The 20,510-nt window shown below is 41.0% G+C and overlaps 1 protein-coding gene and 1 long non-coding RNA gene across 30 annotated transcripts in view; one reads left to right on the top strand and one right to left on the bottom strand.

The window, feature by feature from the left end:
- LOC102382710 overlaps nucleotides 1-14,265 on the top strand; it is a 41,989-nt gene extending 27,724 nt beyond the window's left edge. Inside the window, exons 2-3 of the long non-coding RNA XR_323238.3 lie at nucleotides 10,151-10,294; nucleotides 11,121-14,265. This is a non-coding gene — a long non-coding RNA (uncharacterized LOC102382710). The remainder of the gene's footprint in view (nucleotides 1-10,150; nucleotides 10,295-11,120) is intronic.
- FOXP1 (forkhead box P1) overlaps nucleotides 11,977-20,510 on the bottom strand; it is a 421,654-nt gene continuing 413,120 nt past the window's right edge. For all 29 annotated transcript variants that reach the window (XM_025197991.1, XM_025197998.1, XM_025197996.1 and 26 more), the window contains one exon: nucleotides 11,977-15,513. In XM_025197991.1, the coding sequence (XP_025053776.1) occupies nucleotides 15,369-15,513 (145 nt within the window). In that variant the 3' untranslated portion in view covers nucleotides 11,977-15,368. The remainder of the gene's footprint in view (nucleotides 15,514-20,510) is intronic.

Here is a 20,510-nt window from a genome sequence, read left to right as displayed (position 1 = left end):
CTACACAGACCTGAGAGTGGTGCTGAATACAACACCCTGCCACCACAACATCATAGGTTACCATCACCCTTGGGCTGCAGTAACTTTGTGGTTCCTTGTGAAGCATCAAATTGTGTTTCAAAGTTTGGTCCTTATTTTCGATGCTCTGAGTGGTGTGTCCTGGACATCTGGAAGATTGCTTTTGCGATGCCTTTTCTGTCACAAGGCGCCTGTTTACATCTGGGCTGCTTTGAAGCTGTCAAACTACTTTCCAACCCAAATGCAAAACTACTTAACCTTTCCCAGGCTTTCCTGGAAAAAAAGATAATAACTATCTGTAGGAGAGCTGCTTTGGTATCCCATCAGGCAACAGCGGTACAACATGAATAGGCATCAGTTGGCGATGATTTAGGAACAGTGTTCCTACCATTCATGCTGAGGTTTGGGCCAGATGGCCCTATGATTGTGTTTTAAGGTGTGCATTGTTTAAAGCTGATTTATCTAAAGGCAAGAAACACATCCCATTAACTTTTCCTTCTGGTGCGAAGGCTGAAGAAGAAAGGTCAAGAGCAGGCATTAACTACCTAGGCTCTTCTTAGTATGGGAAATATGTGAGAAACTTGGCAGAGGGGCAGCCCAAGAACCTGAAGAGAAAAGACCGTGTTGGTACCCGTGTCCCAACTGTCAAGCACAGCCTCCTAAATGCAGGAGTCTGCAGCTGAGCCTATTTCTGTTTTAACTCATCTGAGATGTGAGTCATTTCCATCAAGAGAGGAGGCTGCCTTGATCTGTGTGCAAGTGTGAGATTGAACAGCAGATGTTGAAGCAAATGCAAACAGCCATGCCAGGGATTGAAAGGATGGAGTTTGTCTAAATAGTAAACAACCACCTGCTACCAAAGCAAAAATGACTCCCACAACCACCTGATTAAGACACTCATGTGATGGAGAACCTAAGAGGCAGATTTACTGTTAATTTGTTGGGACTTTTGAACTGAATATTTATTTTGCAGACAAATAGTAGGCTAGACAAAGAAATAGTGTTTCTACTACTCCCCACCCCGAACCTGTTCATCTGCACTTGCTTTACCTAGGGCTTACCACATCCAAAAAAAAAAAAAAAAGAGTTAAAAATGACAGTAGCCAAAGACAGCCATGTTTTAACATGTCTGTTGCTAAAGATCAGCTAGACACACACACACACACACACACACACACACACACACACACACGGCAAAATGGAAAATGACTGACGTGTTTCCGACACAATTTAAAGAGATGAAAATGCTATTGTGTATCCTCAGAGTCATCACATAGCAGCCCACATACCATGACAGCAGCCCTGGAGGCAGTACGCAAAAAATGCCATGGAGAATGAGTGCAAAGGTATAGGACTGAATGGGTCCACCAGTCCTGGCTCCTCTCACGGGCAACTACATCATATAATCCAGGGGTGGGCAATTATTTCTGGCGGAGGGCTGCTTACTGAGTTTTAGTGAGCTGTGAAGGCCACATTGGTAGCCCCACCCCTTGACAGTTGCCCACCCTGGTCACCATATTGGGACCAGAAGTCCTGCCCCCAACCCTGACCTTTGCCACTGGAAGTCCCTCCCTTTGCCCTGGAAGTACTCCTTTTGGGAGGGATGGTGCTGCAATCTTGAAACTGGGAAAAAAAAACCAAAAACCAAATCATGTACAAAAACATAAAACATCTACTGTAACTTATTTTAATTTTATTTAAAAATATTTTGTACTGATTTATGTGCTTATGAAGTGTATCTAGAAGTGACTGCATAATAGCTCCAAATACAGCCCTACTGTATATTGTTTGTGGGCGGTAAAGGGGTGGATGTGGTGGAGTGTGGTTGGGGAATATGTGTGTGTGTGTGGAGGGGTGCTGGGGTATGTGGTTGGGGTGGGGGCTGTGGAGTTATGGTGAGTGGGGTGGGAAAGAAAGCGACAGTTGGGGCTGGGCTGCTGCCTCTATTGCGTGCAGGTCTCGTGGACTGCATGTGAGCCTCACACGATGCAGCCAGGCAGACCGTGCACCCAGGCTTTGCGCTCCTGCCACCCTACCCTGGGCAGCCAGGGGAGAATACAAATTAATCTCTAAAATATTTAGGGGCCCCGCGGGCCAGATAGAATGACCTGGTGGGCCAGATTTGACCCGCGGGCCACAGACCCCCTGACACAATCCCTCTGCTAAGCTGCTCAAGCTATGTCTCAAAATGAGAGAGGTTTGCCCCTTCTCTTTCCATTAGGAGTCTGCTCCAGAACCTCACTGCTCTTACAGCGAGAAAGTTTTTAAATGGTAGCTTAAATGTATTCACAATTAGGTTATATCCTTTTGTTTTTGCCAGCATTGCCCTTTCGCTTTAAAAGGTCTCTCCCCTCTCTGATAGCCCCTCCCCCTCAATTAATTTTACAGAGCAATTGGATCCCCCCTCATGGACTTCACATAGCTCGTGAAGCTTTGACATACTCTATTCTTGACCCCCCACCCCTGCTTATGCTATTGCCTTTTCTGCATCTTGTTCCATTTGAATTCATCTTTCTTGAACATAACTGGTCAAAACTGAATCCTCTATTCCAGATTCTTGGCAGATAACTGTATGGGAGGAGGAGGGTCTTGACTACTAACATAATGCCTTTGCCAATCCACATCAGATAATATTGTTGTGATCCTTCAGCACCCTAGGAAGAAGCCATGCTGGCAAAGTTTTCTCCTGCAGCTGCCTCAGAACATCTGCTATGAGCATGTAAATTAGGGACCAAACCCAGCTGCTTTGATTGGTGTAAATATTTCCAATCTTCCATGAGCATTTCAGTGATAGAAAGCCTAAAGAAGGATGGCAAGGTTTGGCCCGAAGTGTTTGTAAGTAGCAGAATTGTATTTTCAAATTTACATTTAAGCACATTATAAAATGTCTTGATTTAGTTGGTACAAAAATATCAGAAGACAGGAGAGCTAAAGATACTTAGTCTTCTATTTCTGGTCGTCATGGTCTGACAACAGTGTATTTACCCTCAGATGGTCCTGTCAGTTGTTTCTTGTTAGCACATAAGCAACTCTTCTCTGCAGGAAAATAAAGAATGTGCCTGTGGGAACATTTGTAAAACACACCCTACTCTGCATCCATCACACAGCAGGGAGTGGGGAAACCCATGAACAGAGCTACCATGCATCTCTACAACTCCTACATGCCATGCTGGGCATCTGGGCCTCCTCTCAGTCTGCTCCTGCAAGCTGGAGAGCACTGAAGGTGGGAATGCATTGGAGGTGGTTTACCCCTGAAGAGTTCCTGTAGCCCTAACACCCAGCCTAAGTGGCACAAAAGGACATTTAGTCGACTTGACGCGCATAGCAGTTATAGTCTGCGTCTGCACTGTTGGGTTTAAGTGGTAGTCATCTCACCCCCGTGCTATTACTCATCCTTTAAGCACTTATCATCCACCATTTCTATGTGTACCTGGAATGACACATCATATATGTTCTGTGGCTTTTTTTCAGTTTTGAAGCTAAAGCACAAAGTGAAGAAAGTGGAGGCTGTTGTTTCCTGAAATAGGATTAGGATGTGTGGGGGGAACTGAGCCGTCAGTCGAACCCTGTAGGGAAGACACCCACGGAAACCGAATTTCTGCTGAACACAATACTTAGTGCATAAAAATTAATCAAGTACTACAATGACTTGCTTTATTCATAATACTTAATGGTCATGTAATAGGAGTTTTTATTCAGCAGTTAAAGTTCATAAGTGCAGGTTTTACATGTAGAAAGGTATTATGCTGATGGTTTAATTACACACCTTTTTGCACACTAAAGGAAATGGGTTATGCAGTTTTTATAATTAAAGAAGGACTTTGGAAGGGAAATGAACTTTGCAGTTAGTACCATAACGCTCGGTTTTTATCAGATGTTTTTGTTTTGGTTTCAGAAGCATCCAAGACTGCTTTGTACGTGGAAAAATCTTGTAAAACTACACTAGGTGTCACGGGGAAGCTTTGCTATGTTATGTTGGATTTCTGAATCTTAAAACTGGCCGTGTTAAACAAGTAGCATCAAAATCATGTGCTTTTGGAAGGCTCTTCAGTGCAATGCCTGAACAATTATATAAATTACAACTGTGTCCAGCATGTCTAGAAAATAAATGGAGAAAAACAAGTTTAAAAAGTAACTAAAAAATAAAACCCATTCCACGCCAAAGCATATAAAAAGAGACTGAGGGCTTTTTTTCTTTTCTTTTCTTGTTTTAATTTTTGCTTTCATTTACACTCATAGACGGCAAATATATTTTTGCCTGCTGTAAAGGAGGAAAAAAAAGCCCAAAATCAATTGAGTTATTTGTTACTGAAGTCAATAAAACTATTCACTGTGTGTGAAGTTAAGCACGTACAAGATCAGGGCCTACTTTTGCCTTCCATTAGGGTAGTACATGACATTAAAGAACTTGGCAATGCTGAAGTCAGCAGTGGGCCTCATAGAGCCTTTGCAACCTCTGCTAGAATTAGGGTTCTGTGTGTGTGTGTGTGCGTGTGTGTGTGTGTGTGCGCGTGCATGTTTATGTCTATCTATCTAGCTATATATAGATATAGATCTCTCTCTATATATAGTGAGTGAGTGAGTGAGCATGCATGCATGGAGCTGCAGGTAAAAATGTGCACTATATGTGGGTAAAAGATACTGTCATAACACACTGCTATAGGTAAGTACCGTTTCCTACGTCATTGACCAAACCCAGGAATCACAATGAGAAAACACAATGGGATTTTTATTTTAAGCAAAACTGCGTACTCTTACCCAGCTCATCATTAACAAATTGTGAAGAAAGCTGGAACAGCTAGGAGCTAACCCTATAGCTTGGTTGGTCCTTGCTTTATCCTTTCAAGATTGGTGCCTCTATTTGTAAAAATAAAAATAAAAAAATCCTGGTGGCTGATTGGTCACCATCACATTGCTCCGCAGAGCTACTGTCTGCTGAGGAGCTGGCTTCCTCTGGTTGAAGGGGGTCCTAGATCGTGAGTGTTTCCAAGCAGGCGCTATAGAGATATATATATTTTTTAATGTTTCAGGGAGCAAATGGGTTGCATGTGTGGGCATGCTCCTTTGCCAGCTGAACATACCTGCAACAGGCTCAAAAGACTGGGGCCATCACCTAAGGCATACTCAAGGGCCATGATGCAATTTGGGAGAAGCAGATGAGTTACTATGCATGGGGAAAAAAAATGCTTCTTTACTGCCAATTCCCACAGTGTGCCCGAGGTCATCACACCTGCTGTCCCCTCACCCCAATTTTTTTTTTTTTTAATCAGAGTAATTATAACAAGCTTAGCCAATTCTTGACTCAGGATGCTTCATCTCAAAGAGAGCATTATAATAGGAGCATGCAACTAGACAAACATGTACCACTTCTGTAACTATAGCTTAAGTAGACATAGAGCACAACCACCCTTGCCATGTACTGTAGCGCGCCCATGATGAGCTGCCACGTGCGAGGCGCTAGATTCCAGATCTGTATCTGGTAAACATATGAAAACGAGAGCTCGATAATCCTCTGCAATCTCGACCGCTTGCCACTTAAAAGCTCCGTTCTGTAAAAGCCCAGCCTCACGCTCCCTAAACCTAGAGGCAGAGTAACACTGGTAAACGTACAGAAATATTTTTACAATTTTATTAGAGGTTTTAATTCAGTGCTTTATCTGCCTCTGTTAGTCTGCAAAATAGCTTTAAATATTCAAGTGGTAATTAATGAATCTTTTATGTTGCAAATCAAACATTTTCAGCTGTGCTGTGGTACAGTAGCAGCGAGAAGGGAGGGAGTTAAAGTATAATTGTTTCTACTGTTCCCTTTCCAGTGCTGAATGCCTTTCTACCCCTTATTATATCATTGGCTTTTGCTTCAGTTCATCAGCGCCGTGCCACCTCTTATCGTTCGATATTTGCTCTTTTCTTTTCCTTTTCTTTTTTTTTTTTTCTTCAGTTCAAGATTTCGTACTGCGCCGTTGCCAGAGACATTCCTGAGTAGATGGAAACTCTCTGAATGTGGAATTTTCGCATGAGTGCAAAATAATAAAAAGCATGTGTGTATTAAAAAGGGATCAACTTAATGGGAAATGAGCATTGGGTTACATTAATATTCTATTACAGTAAAAATCATATTTAATAAATTTTCTCCAGATTTTTTTCAGAATCTTACTGTATTTTTCTAAGTGGTATGCCAATCCAAAGAAACAGTATATATGATACATTTGATTTATCCTAAGTAAATAACCTGCACGGCCCTTTTTTTCTCTGGTTTAAAAAAAAAGTATATATTTTTAAAGTGTAGAAACACACACCAGGCTAAAATGTGTGCTTAGTTTCCATGTGCTGGGAGACAAAGTATTAGCCTTCTGCAGCTGAAAGCCTTTATAAACAGTATTTTATTTTATTGACACTATATGTGGATTTTTACGTTCTGTGGCAAGAATATAAGAATGAAAACATTGTAATGTAGCCTAAACCATAAAATTACACTAGTTCTAAAGTAATTACTTCGCATACAAAGGACAGCGTCCTTCACTTTCTTTTGTCATTACATAGAAGTAGGACGCAGGCGTTGCAGTGCGAATGGGCATCCGCTTTTCCCGTCTTCCATAACGCTCACCAAAGGATTGACACCTCCTTGATTGTACGCTCTATCAGCTGACCCTTGTTGTTCCATGACCCTAATTAATATTATACTCAGTGACATTTATGTATCAGAGCAATAAGCTAAACAGGAAACAATTTATGTCACCTAAAGCTTTTTAACAAATCGATGCAACTATTTGTAATTGCTTGTTTCACAAGATTAAAAGTACTCAGCCTTGATCTTCGCCCACGGTTTTGTGGCCAACATGACCTGTGCTTCCGCTGTAAAATAGGAGTGTTGGTGATCAGCACCTATTTCCATCAAGTAATCCATATTGCTAATATTTCTGGAATTTTAATGTAGTTACAATTTATAGCCGATCAAATGTGGTTACCTAAATTGCTGTTGCTAGTAGACAGTTTAACTGTCTTTATTAATTACAGTATAATTTAATGTTTGAGTACAGGCACTTGTGTTGGTCATTTTTACAGCTAAAGCAGTTATGCGCCTTATGACGAACCATTTTAGCATTTTCAATGGAAATTTGCTAATATGATGAGTGATAAAAATGTCAAAGTCTGGTAAATAATGGTTATTGCTTTGGCTGGAATTAATCCTTGAAAGGACGGTTACCTTCAAATTAACATTATAACTTGAAGAAAAAATGTTTTTCAGGCTCCTGTCCTACATGGAAAAAAGAAAATGACCACTGAAGTCTTCCAAGCAAACATCTTCACAATTTGAGATGCTGAGGGTTGATTTTATGGATGCTCCTTTAAACGAACTTATGCATGGGGAGGAATGGGTATTTTTGGTACCTCTCACATAGCACACAGTGTCTTATCATGTCTAATTCTTTGTCTCTCTGAAGCAGCTAATCACGTTATTACAATTATGTTGCAACTATCAGTCCTGACTAGTGTGGGCTCACGTGCATGGCTCAAAGTCCTGTTGACTTGCATGGACTGTATGAGTTGTAGTAGCAAGGGACCCCAGTGGGGTATCAGCAGCTCAGTGCAGTAGGCAACAGGCAAGCAGAGAAAAGCAAGAGCCCTGCCCAGAAGTGTTTATCATCCTAATAGATTTAAGCACATGCTGGAGTGCTTTGTGAGTCAGTGCTCTAAACTCCAGCGCTGCAAGTGAATCCATATGGGTAAACCCCAGTGTCTGCGGAGATACGCCACGGGAGTCAATGGGGCTCCACGCAGAGCCATTTGCTGGATCAGTGTTTCAACCTAAATATTTTACCACACTGAAAGCAGTGTTTGCACACAAAATAGGATTCTCCGCCAACACATCGTATTTCACCACATTTGTCAACCGCTTCAGCTGAGACGGAGGTTTGCAACAACAAACTCGGTAATATTAGAATGAGGAGTACTTCTGTTTGACAGAATTAACCACCACTACAACCAAGATGAAAGATGGCCTTGATTAACACACGTTTACATGAACATTTAACATCATCGTTGAAGACGGAGCCTGATTAATAGGTCAAGAAGGGCTAATTATACTTTGTTGTGAGGGAGGAGCGCGTGTGTGCGTGCGAGACCAACAGCGTTACTGCTTGAAATTAGCTTGGGAACGTGGAATGCGTTGCACTCCGTACGGCCAAGCTAAGCTAAACGTCACATTCTGATTGTCTAGAGGCCACATCCAATATCCGTGGGAGAGCTAGACTCGTGTGCCTTGCAGCTGCAGAGCATGCCTGGGACTTCCTTTTTAAATGTCTTATGCTCTGGCCTGTTCTTTTTTCAGTGCAAAACAAACAAAAAAACAACCCGTCCTGGAATAACATGATACCACTCCTCATTTTTTATTCCAGAGATTAAGGAGAAGCTCGAACTTCTCAATCTGTCCTGCATGAAGTTCTACGTTTCCCTGGCAAAGGCCGTTTGAGACTGCTAGGGCCGATGGCATTATTGCAACTCAGGAGCCAGCTGGTGTGGTCAACCACAACGTGGCTGCCGGGCCCCGGAAGATAGGTGGTTTATTGCTCCAGTAATACCAAGTTACACACTTGGTTTACCAGCGCACAGCCACACTTAAATGGGCTGCATTAAGATAGGTATCCAGGTTGTAGCCATATTGGTCTAGAGGAAAAGGCAATCAGGACTCACAGTAGAGATGATATCTTTTATTAGACCAACAAGGTTTTTGCAAAATAAAAAACATCTTTAATTAAGTTGAAGGGAGTTTGTGCCCGAAAGCTTGCAATTAAAGAATTTTTTTCTTTAAAAAAAAAAAATCTTGTTGGCTTAATAAAAGATATCATCTCTGCTATGAGGCCTGATTGCCTACATTAAGACAGGCACGAGGCCAAAAGCTTCATCCTGCTGCTATGCAGGGCAGCGGCCACGTGTCATTTTTGCAAGGCTTCCCCGGGAGCTTCCATTCAGGTTGGTGGGAACCGCAGCATTCGGCTTTCAGAAAACAAGAGCCGTCAGTCTTGCTCTCCTTGCATTCGATGAGAAAGACGGCGTTGACTTCAAAAGGAGCCGGAGTTGGGTTCCTTTTCCACAGATCATGAGTAGAAAGCCTAATTCTCATCTGCCTGGCATGTCTTTCATGCCCGTGCAGTGAGCACGCCAATTGAACGTAAAGCAACTTATTCTGCTTGTTGGTGTTTGCCACCCACTTTGCTCTTTTCCGAACAACACCAGCTTCAAGGTAGCACAGAGGCAGATTGTGAATCGTCCTGGTCCTCAGAAACAGAGGGGTGCCAGTCCCAGGAGAATTCAGCACGTGTTTTATCCACAGCCAATAAGGCAGCACCAGCCCTAATCTCTTAGAGGACCAGTGCCCATCTTGTATTACTCAGAGTGCTGTGTTAAGGGACTCTGGCAGTGATGTCAAATAAACTAGGTAATTTCAGATGCACTTAACTAAGGGCCCTCGGATGCTTTTTTCTAAGATTGTTCTCATGGTGAAATCCAGCACTTTGCCACTAGCGGAGAACACCTTATTCTCTATATTTAGATTATCAAAATTTCAAAATCAATACCACTCCGATACACTATGTTAGAAGGAGCGTGCCAAGAATTTTTTTTTTTTTTTGTGTGCCTTGAAAGTAGTTATCCGGTATAATTTTATGATAGAATATTTTTATAAAATCATTTGTACTAATTTAAGCGTTTATCATTATATGCAAAAAGATTTCTTGATGAGAATATTATAGACGGTGCATGTTTTTGACATTAGCATTTTATTTGGATGACTAATCTTGCAGATGTGAAATTTTTAATGAATTATTCATGAAAACCTCTCCTCTGAAATTTTAGTTTGCTGCTAATGCTAGTTATTAAACATTTTATTTTTCTTTATCAAACTTGATGAAGAAAATAAATGGATGCTTCCTCAAGAGAAAAGGTGGCGGCTTTCCCTTTAAAACTGGGCCGGGAGGACATCACTTTGAAGTTTATCAAACACGATTTGGGGGACTTAAGTCTGATCCCGTGAACTTTGTATGGCTCAGCGTGCCAAGCACTTAATGGACCTGCAGGATTGGGCCTGACCCCTGCACTCCTCTCTCTCTCTCTCTCTCTCTCTCTGTGTTTCTAGGGTAAACCCCTGCGAGGGATGAACACCCTCTGTTCTGCTCAACAAGAGCCAAAAATGACTGGGGTGCTATTCTGGGAGCTGCGAAGCATGCACGCCGGAGCAGAAGGCAGCCAGCCCCTTGGAGCATCAGCCGTCAGTGCTCAGGTTGGTTGCAATGTCACGATTGAAGCATCTGCCGATAAATGCACGTTCATAATCAGGAGTTTGCTGCGGGTGGGGTGACCACGCATGCTCATGCTGAGCCCCTCTCTCATCCCCCACCCCAGCTGGTTTTACAAGGGGGCTCTGGTGTGGTGCAGCAGCCTACACACAGGGACTCATCTGCAGGATGGGAGGCCTTCACGAAGACAGCATAACGGTGCCAGAAAACTAGAAGAAAAACTTAGAACATGGCAACTTGTATTACCAGTGTGAACAACCAGCATTTTTATTGCATTTGAGAATGCTATAATGTCAGTAATTAGTACTGACTACACAACATTTTTTATTGTCTGTATCAACAGACATGGAATGATGGAATTACAGTGGATGTAAGGAATGAGTTTCTTTTATGCCTTATCAAAAAAAAAAAAAAAAATCTCGTTACTGGCAGCACATACACATGAAGCACCATGCTAACAGTCTGGACTGTACCATTTTCATCAAGGCTTATGGGTAGAAGAGACTTTGTTAACTATTCTGGGCCCATTAAAACGCAGTCATAACTGCCAATTTGACTCTCAAGACTCGAATGCTGAACAATTTCTGAAACATCTAAAAACTTGGTCGGAGGTTCATTAACCAAAGGTACCAAAGGATTTCAAAAGAGTTTCACACATTTTCCATGCGATACGGAATGTAGCTTGTTGGCAATCTGAAAACTACGATAGTTCAAAATTATTTAATTTTTTTTTCTATAGAGATATATATATATCTATATATATATATGCACATATATATAAAAATGGCTAACGATCTGCAATATTTGTAGAATCAGAACCCCTGCCCCATCCTCTCCCCCAAATCTGACCCGAAGAAGAGTGCTGGGAAAGCTGGTGAAATTCTCAGAAGTGTGGATCAAACAAAGGTAACAGATTTTGTGATTCACGGTTTCTACATAAGCCTTGATTTTTTTTTTTTTTTCAGTTCACTTCTAGTCGAATGCCGAAACCTAACAGGTTTTACATTTACAAACTTTTTTTTTTTTGTGGACAAGGAAGGCTTTGACTCTCATTCCTGACAGCGATTTACCTGATACATGGTACTACTTTCATAATGTACGCTTTTCTTTGAGAAAAAAAACATGTAACAAATTGTCTTTACATATTGGCACCTTGTAAAGTTTTTTTTTTTTTTTTATACAAAAGTTCAATAGTTTGACACTCCCCATTATTAATCACTACTTCACTGATAAACTTTGAAAGTGTGACCCTGGAATTCATCATGCAAAATATTTACTGCAGCAGGAGAAAAACAGGTGGGTTTTTTTTTTTTTTAAACAACTTTTTTTTTTTTTCCTTTCAAATATATGAACTTTGTTTAAGACAGCCAGAAAAGGCAGTGGTAAGATAACAGAAGGGGTGGGAAAGTATCAAAAAAACCCAGCTTAAACACAAAAACTGTACAAAAATGCGTCAATCAATGATAACAGGAGAAAAAAAAAATCTGTCAACTATGTTACAATTTAAAGCAAAAAACCAAAAAAAACAAAAAAAAAAAGTCAGGGATTTTCTCCCACATGTCAGCAAATGTCATCCAATATTCTTAAAGCAAGGATAACTAAATAAAATACATGTGCAGCATATTCTGCAATTCCATTACATACAGTAGTTTTTTTTTCAAAGCTATTTTTTTTTTTTAGTATAGTTAATATAAAGCAGTTGCACAAAAAGCAAAAGGTGTTTTGACAAACAGGTATGCATTTATTCCTTTTGAGGAATGATATCTAAAAAAGGACCTTTCCACCTTTTCTTCCCTCCCCCCCGCCCCCAAAAGACAAAGGCTCACACAGACACATTGGGATATATATGTACAACATAATAAACCCCACCCTAAAGAAGCAACTGTATATCCAAAGGGATACAGAATCAGAATTGTAAAAATCATAGTGAAGTTTGCTTGATGTAAAGCCTGAGATTTTCAGTTGGTTCTTCTGCAAGGCTGTGACACCTGCCAGATATGTTAAAATCTAATTTTTTATTTCTTTTTCTTTTTTTTTTCTTTTTTTTGCTACAGTCTTTAGACTAAGCATGCAAGACATACAACTAAGTGCAACTGAGTGAAATGTATTTTTTATTTACTCATTCCCTAACAGTTTGAACTGAGGTATGCGTACTAACAGTTTCTCATGCTGTTATCTTTACTCATGTCTAGCTACACATGCTGAGAATGAACTAATCTACCAGATTTTTATCCCCTTTTTGAATACCGAACTAACCAGCAAACCACTCAGTTTAGAAGCACAGGGATCACTTCTCGTGATCCCCATCTGGCTACCGCCGGCACGTCATGAAGCTGCCTGGATATAATTAAAAAAAAAAAAAAAAAATTTTTAACAGGTCCACAGACCCCCTTTTTTTTTTTTTTTCTTTTTTTTTCTTTTTTTTTTTTTTTTTTTTAAACAGAAAGCAGAGTTGAGCTTTAGAAAAGTAACTGCCAATAATTATTATCTTTTTTGTACCAAAGCTTGAGAGTGGACAGGAGTGTTATTTCCTTATGAAACATGCTGACCGAAACAACTAAACAAAACCGAGCAAATGTGCCAAGATAAACCAAAATTAAAGCTGCCATCCTAGCACAATCCTTAAACAAAAGTGGCATACAATCTGTAAAACCAAAGACCAAAACAAAAATTTGTTTTACTCTAGAAATACTATTATGTGGTCCAGTTAAATTGTGGGAGCTTTTCTGTTCTCTTCTGGATTTTATTAAAACTGTCTCCTTTATTTGATACTCTAATTTTCTGCAAAAGAACCGTATGTGTGCGCGTTTTTTCTCTCCCGCTCCCTTCTCACAGCTCCTCCTGTAACACTGTTTCCTAGGCTGAGTCTCAAAAGCTCTCCTCGATTTCTCGTTACAGAATTTCAGTTTGGTCGCTTTAAAGGAACACGAATAAAAAGTAACAACTTTGGTTCAGTCATCTACTTGGCCTTCTAAATTTACTAGAATAAAGGAGCAGTTTCTCTCTCGGATTAGCAATAGCCCATATCTTGTCATTTCCCTCTAAATTCTTCAACCTCCTTTGATCAACAATAAGAGGATATTTGGCTTCATAAGATAAAGCATATAACAGAGAACATAATTTACCTTTGTGTAATATCTTTGGTAATTTTAGAAAAAAAAAAAGGTACAAAGAAGAATATAAATTAAGCTCTGAAAGGCTTTTTTTTTTTTTGTTGAAATCATAAAAAAAGCTACAGTCCTACATAAATAAATGAGTGACAGAAAAGTGGCTGCAGAATGAAAACGTTTAGGTGTTTGGTGACCAAGGTTTACTGACCTATAACAACAGCTTTTTTGTCTGTAATGTTTGCTTCGTCGAGCACTGCTAGTTTTGCCAAACAAGCCCCAGTCCTAGCTCTTGTCCTATATTCACTGGTTTCTACTATGAGGTTTCGATACTGGCTGGTGTAATATTGCATAACAATCTTAACTGCAGTACAGGATTTGCACAGTTGAAATTAACACTTTAGCATTAGTGGGCTCAGTCCTTATTAACTCCCGTAACAAGTTCAATCTGAAATCTAATTTGTATTCAAACAGATTAATGCCATCGAGCAATCCTGAACTGATGTTGAACTGCGAAACATCACCGCGTACAACAACAGTTTAATGAAGTCATCTTTCCAACCACTATTTGGAAACGCAAAAAAATTTAAAAAACAAAAACCAAAAAAAAAATTAGCATTGTAAATGTATAGGTACCCCCATTTTGGTAATCTTAGATATTCCAGAAAGATTTGTTGGCCCATTAAAACTCATGTTAAACAACTGAGAGCTTGCCACTGTAGTATTCGTTCTCTAATGAAGTGAGTTCTGTTGGTGCTGCATATGTTTCTTTGTGCTGTTCAATTTTGTGGCATTTGCTAATATTCAACGTTGCTGCCAAAAAAAAAAAATATATATATATCAAAAAACTAAAACTGAAACAAAAAATTAAAAAAAATACTGCTTTGTGGAATGAATCTGTGTTGCTTCCTACAGTGTTTCTATGTTCATCTGTCATTCATTCTCATTCTTGCAGTACTTCATTCCCTTCCTCTCTGTTGGACAACCTTTCCACGGACATAGTGCAGCATTTGGGACCTTTTCAGAAAAAGAGACACCAAAATGGAATGTTTTCCATAGCGAAAGAAAACATGGTGGCATCTGAAGGTAACTGGAATGAATGACAGAAAAAACTACAAACAATTCAATGACATTCAGCTTCGTATAATAAAAACACCTATTAACATTCATCACAAAGTACAGAAAACATGAAGCCTCCAAGAGGCTCTGGGCCCACCTGAGCCCTGAGGTCAGAACTTAAAAAGGTAGGGGAGAAGTTTGGAGGGGTGAGGGAGGGTGGGGGGGAGGAATAAAAGCAATACATTAAAACGTTTGGGATAATTTTTTGTTGAACCCCTCCCCAATACACGCGCACGCGCGCACACACACACACACACACACACACGCACGCGGAGGCCTTCCCCATCCCAAATGGAAGCAAAAACAAAAAAACAAAACAAAACAAAACAAAAAAAAAACCAACAAGGAAAGAAAGAAAGAAATGGAGTAAAAGGCAGTGATAATCAACATGCAGTACTGTGCAAATATGTTGTCCATTGGAATCCTTAAAATTTGGGCAAAGGCTTGATCTGCAGTTTAGATGTACATGCTCAGTTTGACGTCCTCAGTGTCCAAAATTGGCAGGACTGCAGTCCAAAGTCTGCTGCTAAATGTGAGGAAGTGAATCAGTTTAGCAAATTGACAACACTGATGTTGACTGTAAGAGAGGAAAATCCCAAGTACCAAACAAGTCCATCCAATGCACAGAGTACAAATTCCTTTTTTCAACAAAAAGTAGAAAAATCAAAAATCCTCCCAAATGGGATACTTGATGGCACTAAGAGTTAACATATTTCATAGTTGTCAAAATGGACTGAGAATCCTCCAGACTGTACAATAATGGAGAGATTTCACAGCTAAATTTGACGTGTTCTTCCAATCTTCATTCTCAGGACAAGGATGTCAGACATACTCATTCTATGTCCTCATTTACAGGTTCATCTTCATAATCTCTGTCGTGATCAAAATCTGGACTGTGATTGGCTGTTGTCACTAAGGATAGCGGACCTTCATTTTCGTCTGGATCTAATGGTTCTTCTTTGACATGCACAGGGTGCCTAGAGAAACAATTAAAAACAGTCCATCAAAAAAAGACAAAAAGACCACGTCGTGCTTTAGCCCTACTGTCATTTGGGGGGGGGATATGTAGGGCCTCTACAAAACGTAGGGACTTTCGGAGCTGCGCCTGACTTCAATGGGGCGAACGGTATGTAGGAAATCGGACTCTCAACTTTTTTTCAGTTTGCTGCTAAAAAGGGGAGGGAGGGGACGGGGAGGGGGGAAGCATCTACCCAAGAACGAGCCTACAATTACTTAGCTTCACTGGGAAAATATCCTGGGAGGAGCACTTACTTATATATGCTTTCTTCGCAGGATTTAGAGAAAATGCTCTCAGCTGACATATTAAGTTGATTAATACAATCTTCAGATAAATAAGTGAAATAAGCATCAGTAAAGCAAAATAGCAGTTTGTCAGCTCACTGAGCTGGTGGAGGCTGGGCTAATCATCGCTTGCTGTGTGTTCTGCTTCTCTAGTTAACATGCAGAACCTGTGAGACAACTCTCCAGAGGACGACCCCAAGTGAGGTTCTATCATTAATCAACTTCAAGCAAACACAGCAAAGAGACACCATGATACATGCTTTAAACTCCAAATTAATGCATATTTTTACAAACTGTCAATAAGGGAAGAAAAGCCCTGCCAGGAAACACAAACGGAGAGGAAAAGGCTCGCTCAACACAACAATATGATAAGAAAGCAGAGTCCTAACGAGAATAATAACACTGTCAGCTGTAAACAAGGCAGAACATGATCCCCGGCTCATGGTGGGCACAAGGATGCACTAAAGAGATGAGATCTGCCAAATTTCTCATTATAGAATAGCACATGAATAACCCGCAGGGGAATGTGGGCTGGTCATTCAAAACGGGTATGATAACAATTGAAAAATGTTGTTCGTAAATCATATTTACAACAAATCCTTTACAAATACAAATTACCTTTTTTTGTTCAGGAGCTTTTGATATGTAAAACAGCCATGTGAGTCAATACTGTCTTGTTGGTGGGACGGTATAGGGAAGTAGGATTTTATTGACATTATCAAGTATTAATAATGCGATGCGGCGATGGAGACCCTGTTTGCTTCCTAAATAATTGATGTGGCAGGCAATCCCTTAAAATAAAGTGTTAATGAGTTCAAGTCCCACTCTGTCTCTTGTTGAGTTGATATCCACCTCCCACAGTCTTGGTTGTTCGCTACCCGGTCTCGTTTAACCCTTTCATGTAAACTACGTAAAGACTTAATCACAAGTGCAAACATTTGTCGCAAATAATTTCTTCTTTGTCTTCCTGAAAATAAGCGATTTAAAGTTAAGTACATGTCACTGTACTTTGGACAGACGGAAAGGGGAGTGGGATTTTGTTTCATGTTTGGGCAGGGGCAGAAAGGAAACGTGTGAAAATTAAGGAGCCCGGTCTCTAAGACGTGAACGCTGGTCACTGACTACCTGGTAAATTCAGCTGTATAGATATGAGCAAGCATAAATGCTGATGCACAAGATAAGTATGTGCTCCCACACAATCCCAGAGGGCAGGAGCAAGGCCGAATAGGAAATTTATGCTCAACCTCAGGCAAAGGGGGTTCACCTCCTATAGGTGAGAACTTTGCAGGGGGAACCACCTACACCTCTCTTTGCAGGGGTACCCTACACATCTGTTTCATTTGAAGACTACATCTGATTTGAAAGCTTCACACTTGCGGATTGCACACGTTTCAAGAAAGAGCTGCAAAGCCTTTTCAGGTTGCTCCACGCTCCAGCTTCTGGAGCTGCGATGTTCTAGGTCAGGTCTGTATAGGGGTATTAGTGGGACCATCCCATCCTATCCCACAAAATAAGAGCAATCTTCTCGTGGAGCAGTACTGAAAACGTGCCCTCTCAACATGTCTCTGGGAGCTCCCGCAACAAGCTAGAGAGATGTGTTACTGTAGCCACACAGCATCAGACTTAGGAAAAGGGTCTTCCTAAAGACAGGCACATACAACCCCCTGCCCAGGCAAAGCATGTCAGAAGGGAGTATGCTTCATGCCATGTCCCAAAACATCAAGACACTCCGGATCTACTGGACTACGGGAGGACCAAATATGCAGTCATGCTTTGATGTGCTTTGCAGAAGAAAGGAGAAAGACGCATCAAGAAGATTCAGAACAAGAGGCCAGGAATTAGCAAAGCACTCAAGCCCCAAAGAAACCTTAAGTCAACAGGACTAATCACAAGCTTAAATTAAGCATATGCTCGGAGACTTTGCTGGCTTGCGGCCTGAGTTGACGTGAAAAGATGCACGTGTTTGTAAACAGAAGTCACTCCTGATCGTGCACTGGACCCGCTTGGACAAACATCTGGAAAGAAAAGGGGATCAGGAGGTGTGTGGGGAGAAGAGAGTAGCTATGTACAGGGAAATGCAGACCCTTTGCATTAATTAAAACATTTTGCTCGTTGTGTTTTAGTTGTTGCTGTTGCTGCTGAAGCTTCTTTATTTGTTTTATGTGAAAAATCAAGGCAGAACAATTTTGGAGACAGAAAACAAGAGAGTCAGATGTTTTATGAACCCAAAAGTCTGTCAAGGGGAAGAGGGATTTCTACTCCAAGCTATGCTATGGTAGTATTCCTCGCATGTCAATGGGCCAGCACATCTAGTCAAGCCTCCCAGAGCTTAGGGCTACATATAAGCAGAGAGAAGAGCTGCCCACAGAAGTGGTTTGCACCGACTACGCCAAACCCACCTGCTTACATGATAAATCTGAAAATCAGTACAGGCTCATTCAAATGCTCTTGAATCTTTCCAAAGCAAATCCTGGCTAGCTTCACGGTTCTGCTCTGAAAGCAGGTGAAACTGGGCGGTTTTGACTGAGTTTCACTTTGAGGTTTGACTTTGTTCCCAGAAGTCAAAAACAAAACACAAGGAGTGGAAAGCCAACTAAATGCAACCCCACGAACAGGGCGGCTTGTGCTCAAATGAGACAAAGCTACAGTGTGCTACAAAAGCTCTTGTAGGGTTCCTCCATTGCAGCTCCAGGTACTTAATTCTGGATCGGTGTCAAAGGAGCGAGTGTCTAGTTTGGAGGAAAGCCTACTCCTCAAATTAGGATGTTGGTCTGGACTATCCAAACCTCAAGTACAAAATTTGCACAGAAAACAAAAATAATCCAGCCCCATGTATGTTATTTTGGTTGCAACAGCAAGCTGGCATGTGAAAAGGAAAGCGTTCTGAATCAGAGATTATACAAACATTTCAGAAGCATTAGCAATGTGCATCTTAAAGAGTGAGAGAGGCTGGGGGGAGATTTTTGTATTTGCCAAACCAATCTGAATTTCCATTTAACATCTCACATAAAGCCTCAAAAACTGGCGAAGGGAAAGGCAGCTACTGAACTCTGCATGGAAGGTAAGTGCTGGACAAAAAAAGATTTTCCCTTTCTTGTTTAGTAGCAGAATTTCAACATGCTCCTTTTAACTGGGTGTCCAGGGCTTCAGAAGGGGTTAACAATAAATAACCTTCCTGGATGCAGAGTTCCCTTCTTTTCACATTTGAGTAATTCTTTTGTTTGTCCACTCTGGGAATAGAGGAGTTTTTAATAAAGCTGACTGTTGTTTAAAGCCACTGTGTTCTGGTGGTGCACACAGCATGGAGTAGTTTGCTTTGTGGCTACCTTTGGAGCATATCAGGATGAAAGTGTTATGTCCCCAAGCTGTAATTATGAGACTACTTTCTAGTGTTTCAAAAGGAGGATAGGGGGAAAAAAAAAAAGTAGCAGTGGTTCAATGTGTCATAAAAAGGAAAGGGATGAATGGTAATAAGACTTCAGCTGAAGTATTATACTCGCTTAGCTGTCATGTTAACGAGGTCCTCTAAACCTTACGATAAAGTTTAAGGCCTAAATTATTCCCATATATTGGAACAGTTGAATAAGAAAAAAAAACCCAACCGCAACAACAATATGCATTATGGCACAGAAGTGGGGTTTGGAGAAGAATAGAAAATGCCATTACAAAGTTTGCCTAATGGAAATAAGAGACTGTCTATGACATCTGGAAATCTGTATTAAGCAAACAGCGCAAATCCTGCTTCGGAGCATTTCAGACTGGAGGACCTGGACGCTGCTACAAGAGCATTACCCTGCCACATTTTTACTTCAACAAATGTAAGGGTTCAGCGGAGAACGCATCGGATCAATTTGGGAATACGAAGACGTGCCCTTTGGGCAGGGGGCTGGACTCGATGATCTTCCGAGGTCCTGTCCAGCCCTGATGTCTATGAAATCTATGAAAACGCACAGAAAATGAACTGTCTGGTGGGCAGTGGAAATGAGGCACCTCTCCCTGGGATTTTTAAAGCGCCGCTCATCTAGGTATTTACGTGTCAAGAGATGACTACTAAGGGTACGGAGAAATGGTCAAATTCAAGCAGGTCAATAGGAATTTCGTGTGTGGAACAGCTGCCTTGGACTTCCATATTAAAGGAAGGGTAAAACCAAAGCTTTCACTTACTTTGGGGGCCCACATTTAGGGGGCCGACAGCAAGTCCCCCACACTGTTCACTCACATTGAAGAGCAGCAAAGGCTGCAGCTATACGTGGCTCTAGGAAACATCCTAGCCTGCTCTGCACTACTAATCCGTCCACTTCGCAGATGACAAACTCTTAGGTGAAGTGAGAAGTACAAGAGCTATACTAGCTCTGAACCTAACAAAAAATAAATTACCTGGATTAACGCAACGCTACAAATGCTTCTCCGTGCAAATCAGCCCAGGAGAAACCCTCGAGATAAGTCTTGTTCCCACCACCCTCTTCTCCTCTGCTCAAGTCCTGCATGGTCCTGGGCAGAGCATAACAAATGAGGACTGAAACCGCCTCAAGATGGATCCGTTTGTGGTGGCGCTAGAAGTATGTCACGTAATGCTACTTTGGGAGAAAGATAATTAATCCTGCACAAACAATCACTGCAAAAGCTAAACACATTACTTGAATGTTTTGAAGTAAATGGTAAAAGACAATGT

The sequence above is a fragment of the Alligator sinensis genome, unplaced genomic scaffold (assembly GCF_000455745.1).
Source record: "Alligator sinensis unplaced genomic scaffold, ASM45574v1 scaffold121_1, whole genome shotgun sequence".
Lineage (NCBI taxonomy): Eukaryota > Metazoa > Chordata > Crocodylia > Alligatoridae > Alligator > Alligator sinensis.
Note: the sequence above shows the minus strand (reverse complement) of the source record. Positions and strands in the feature narration are given on the sequence as shown.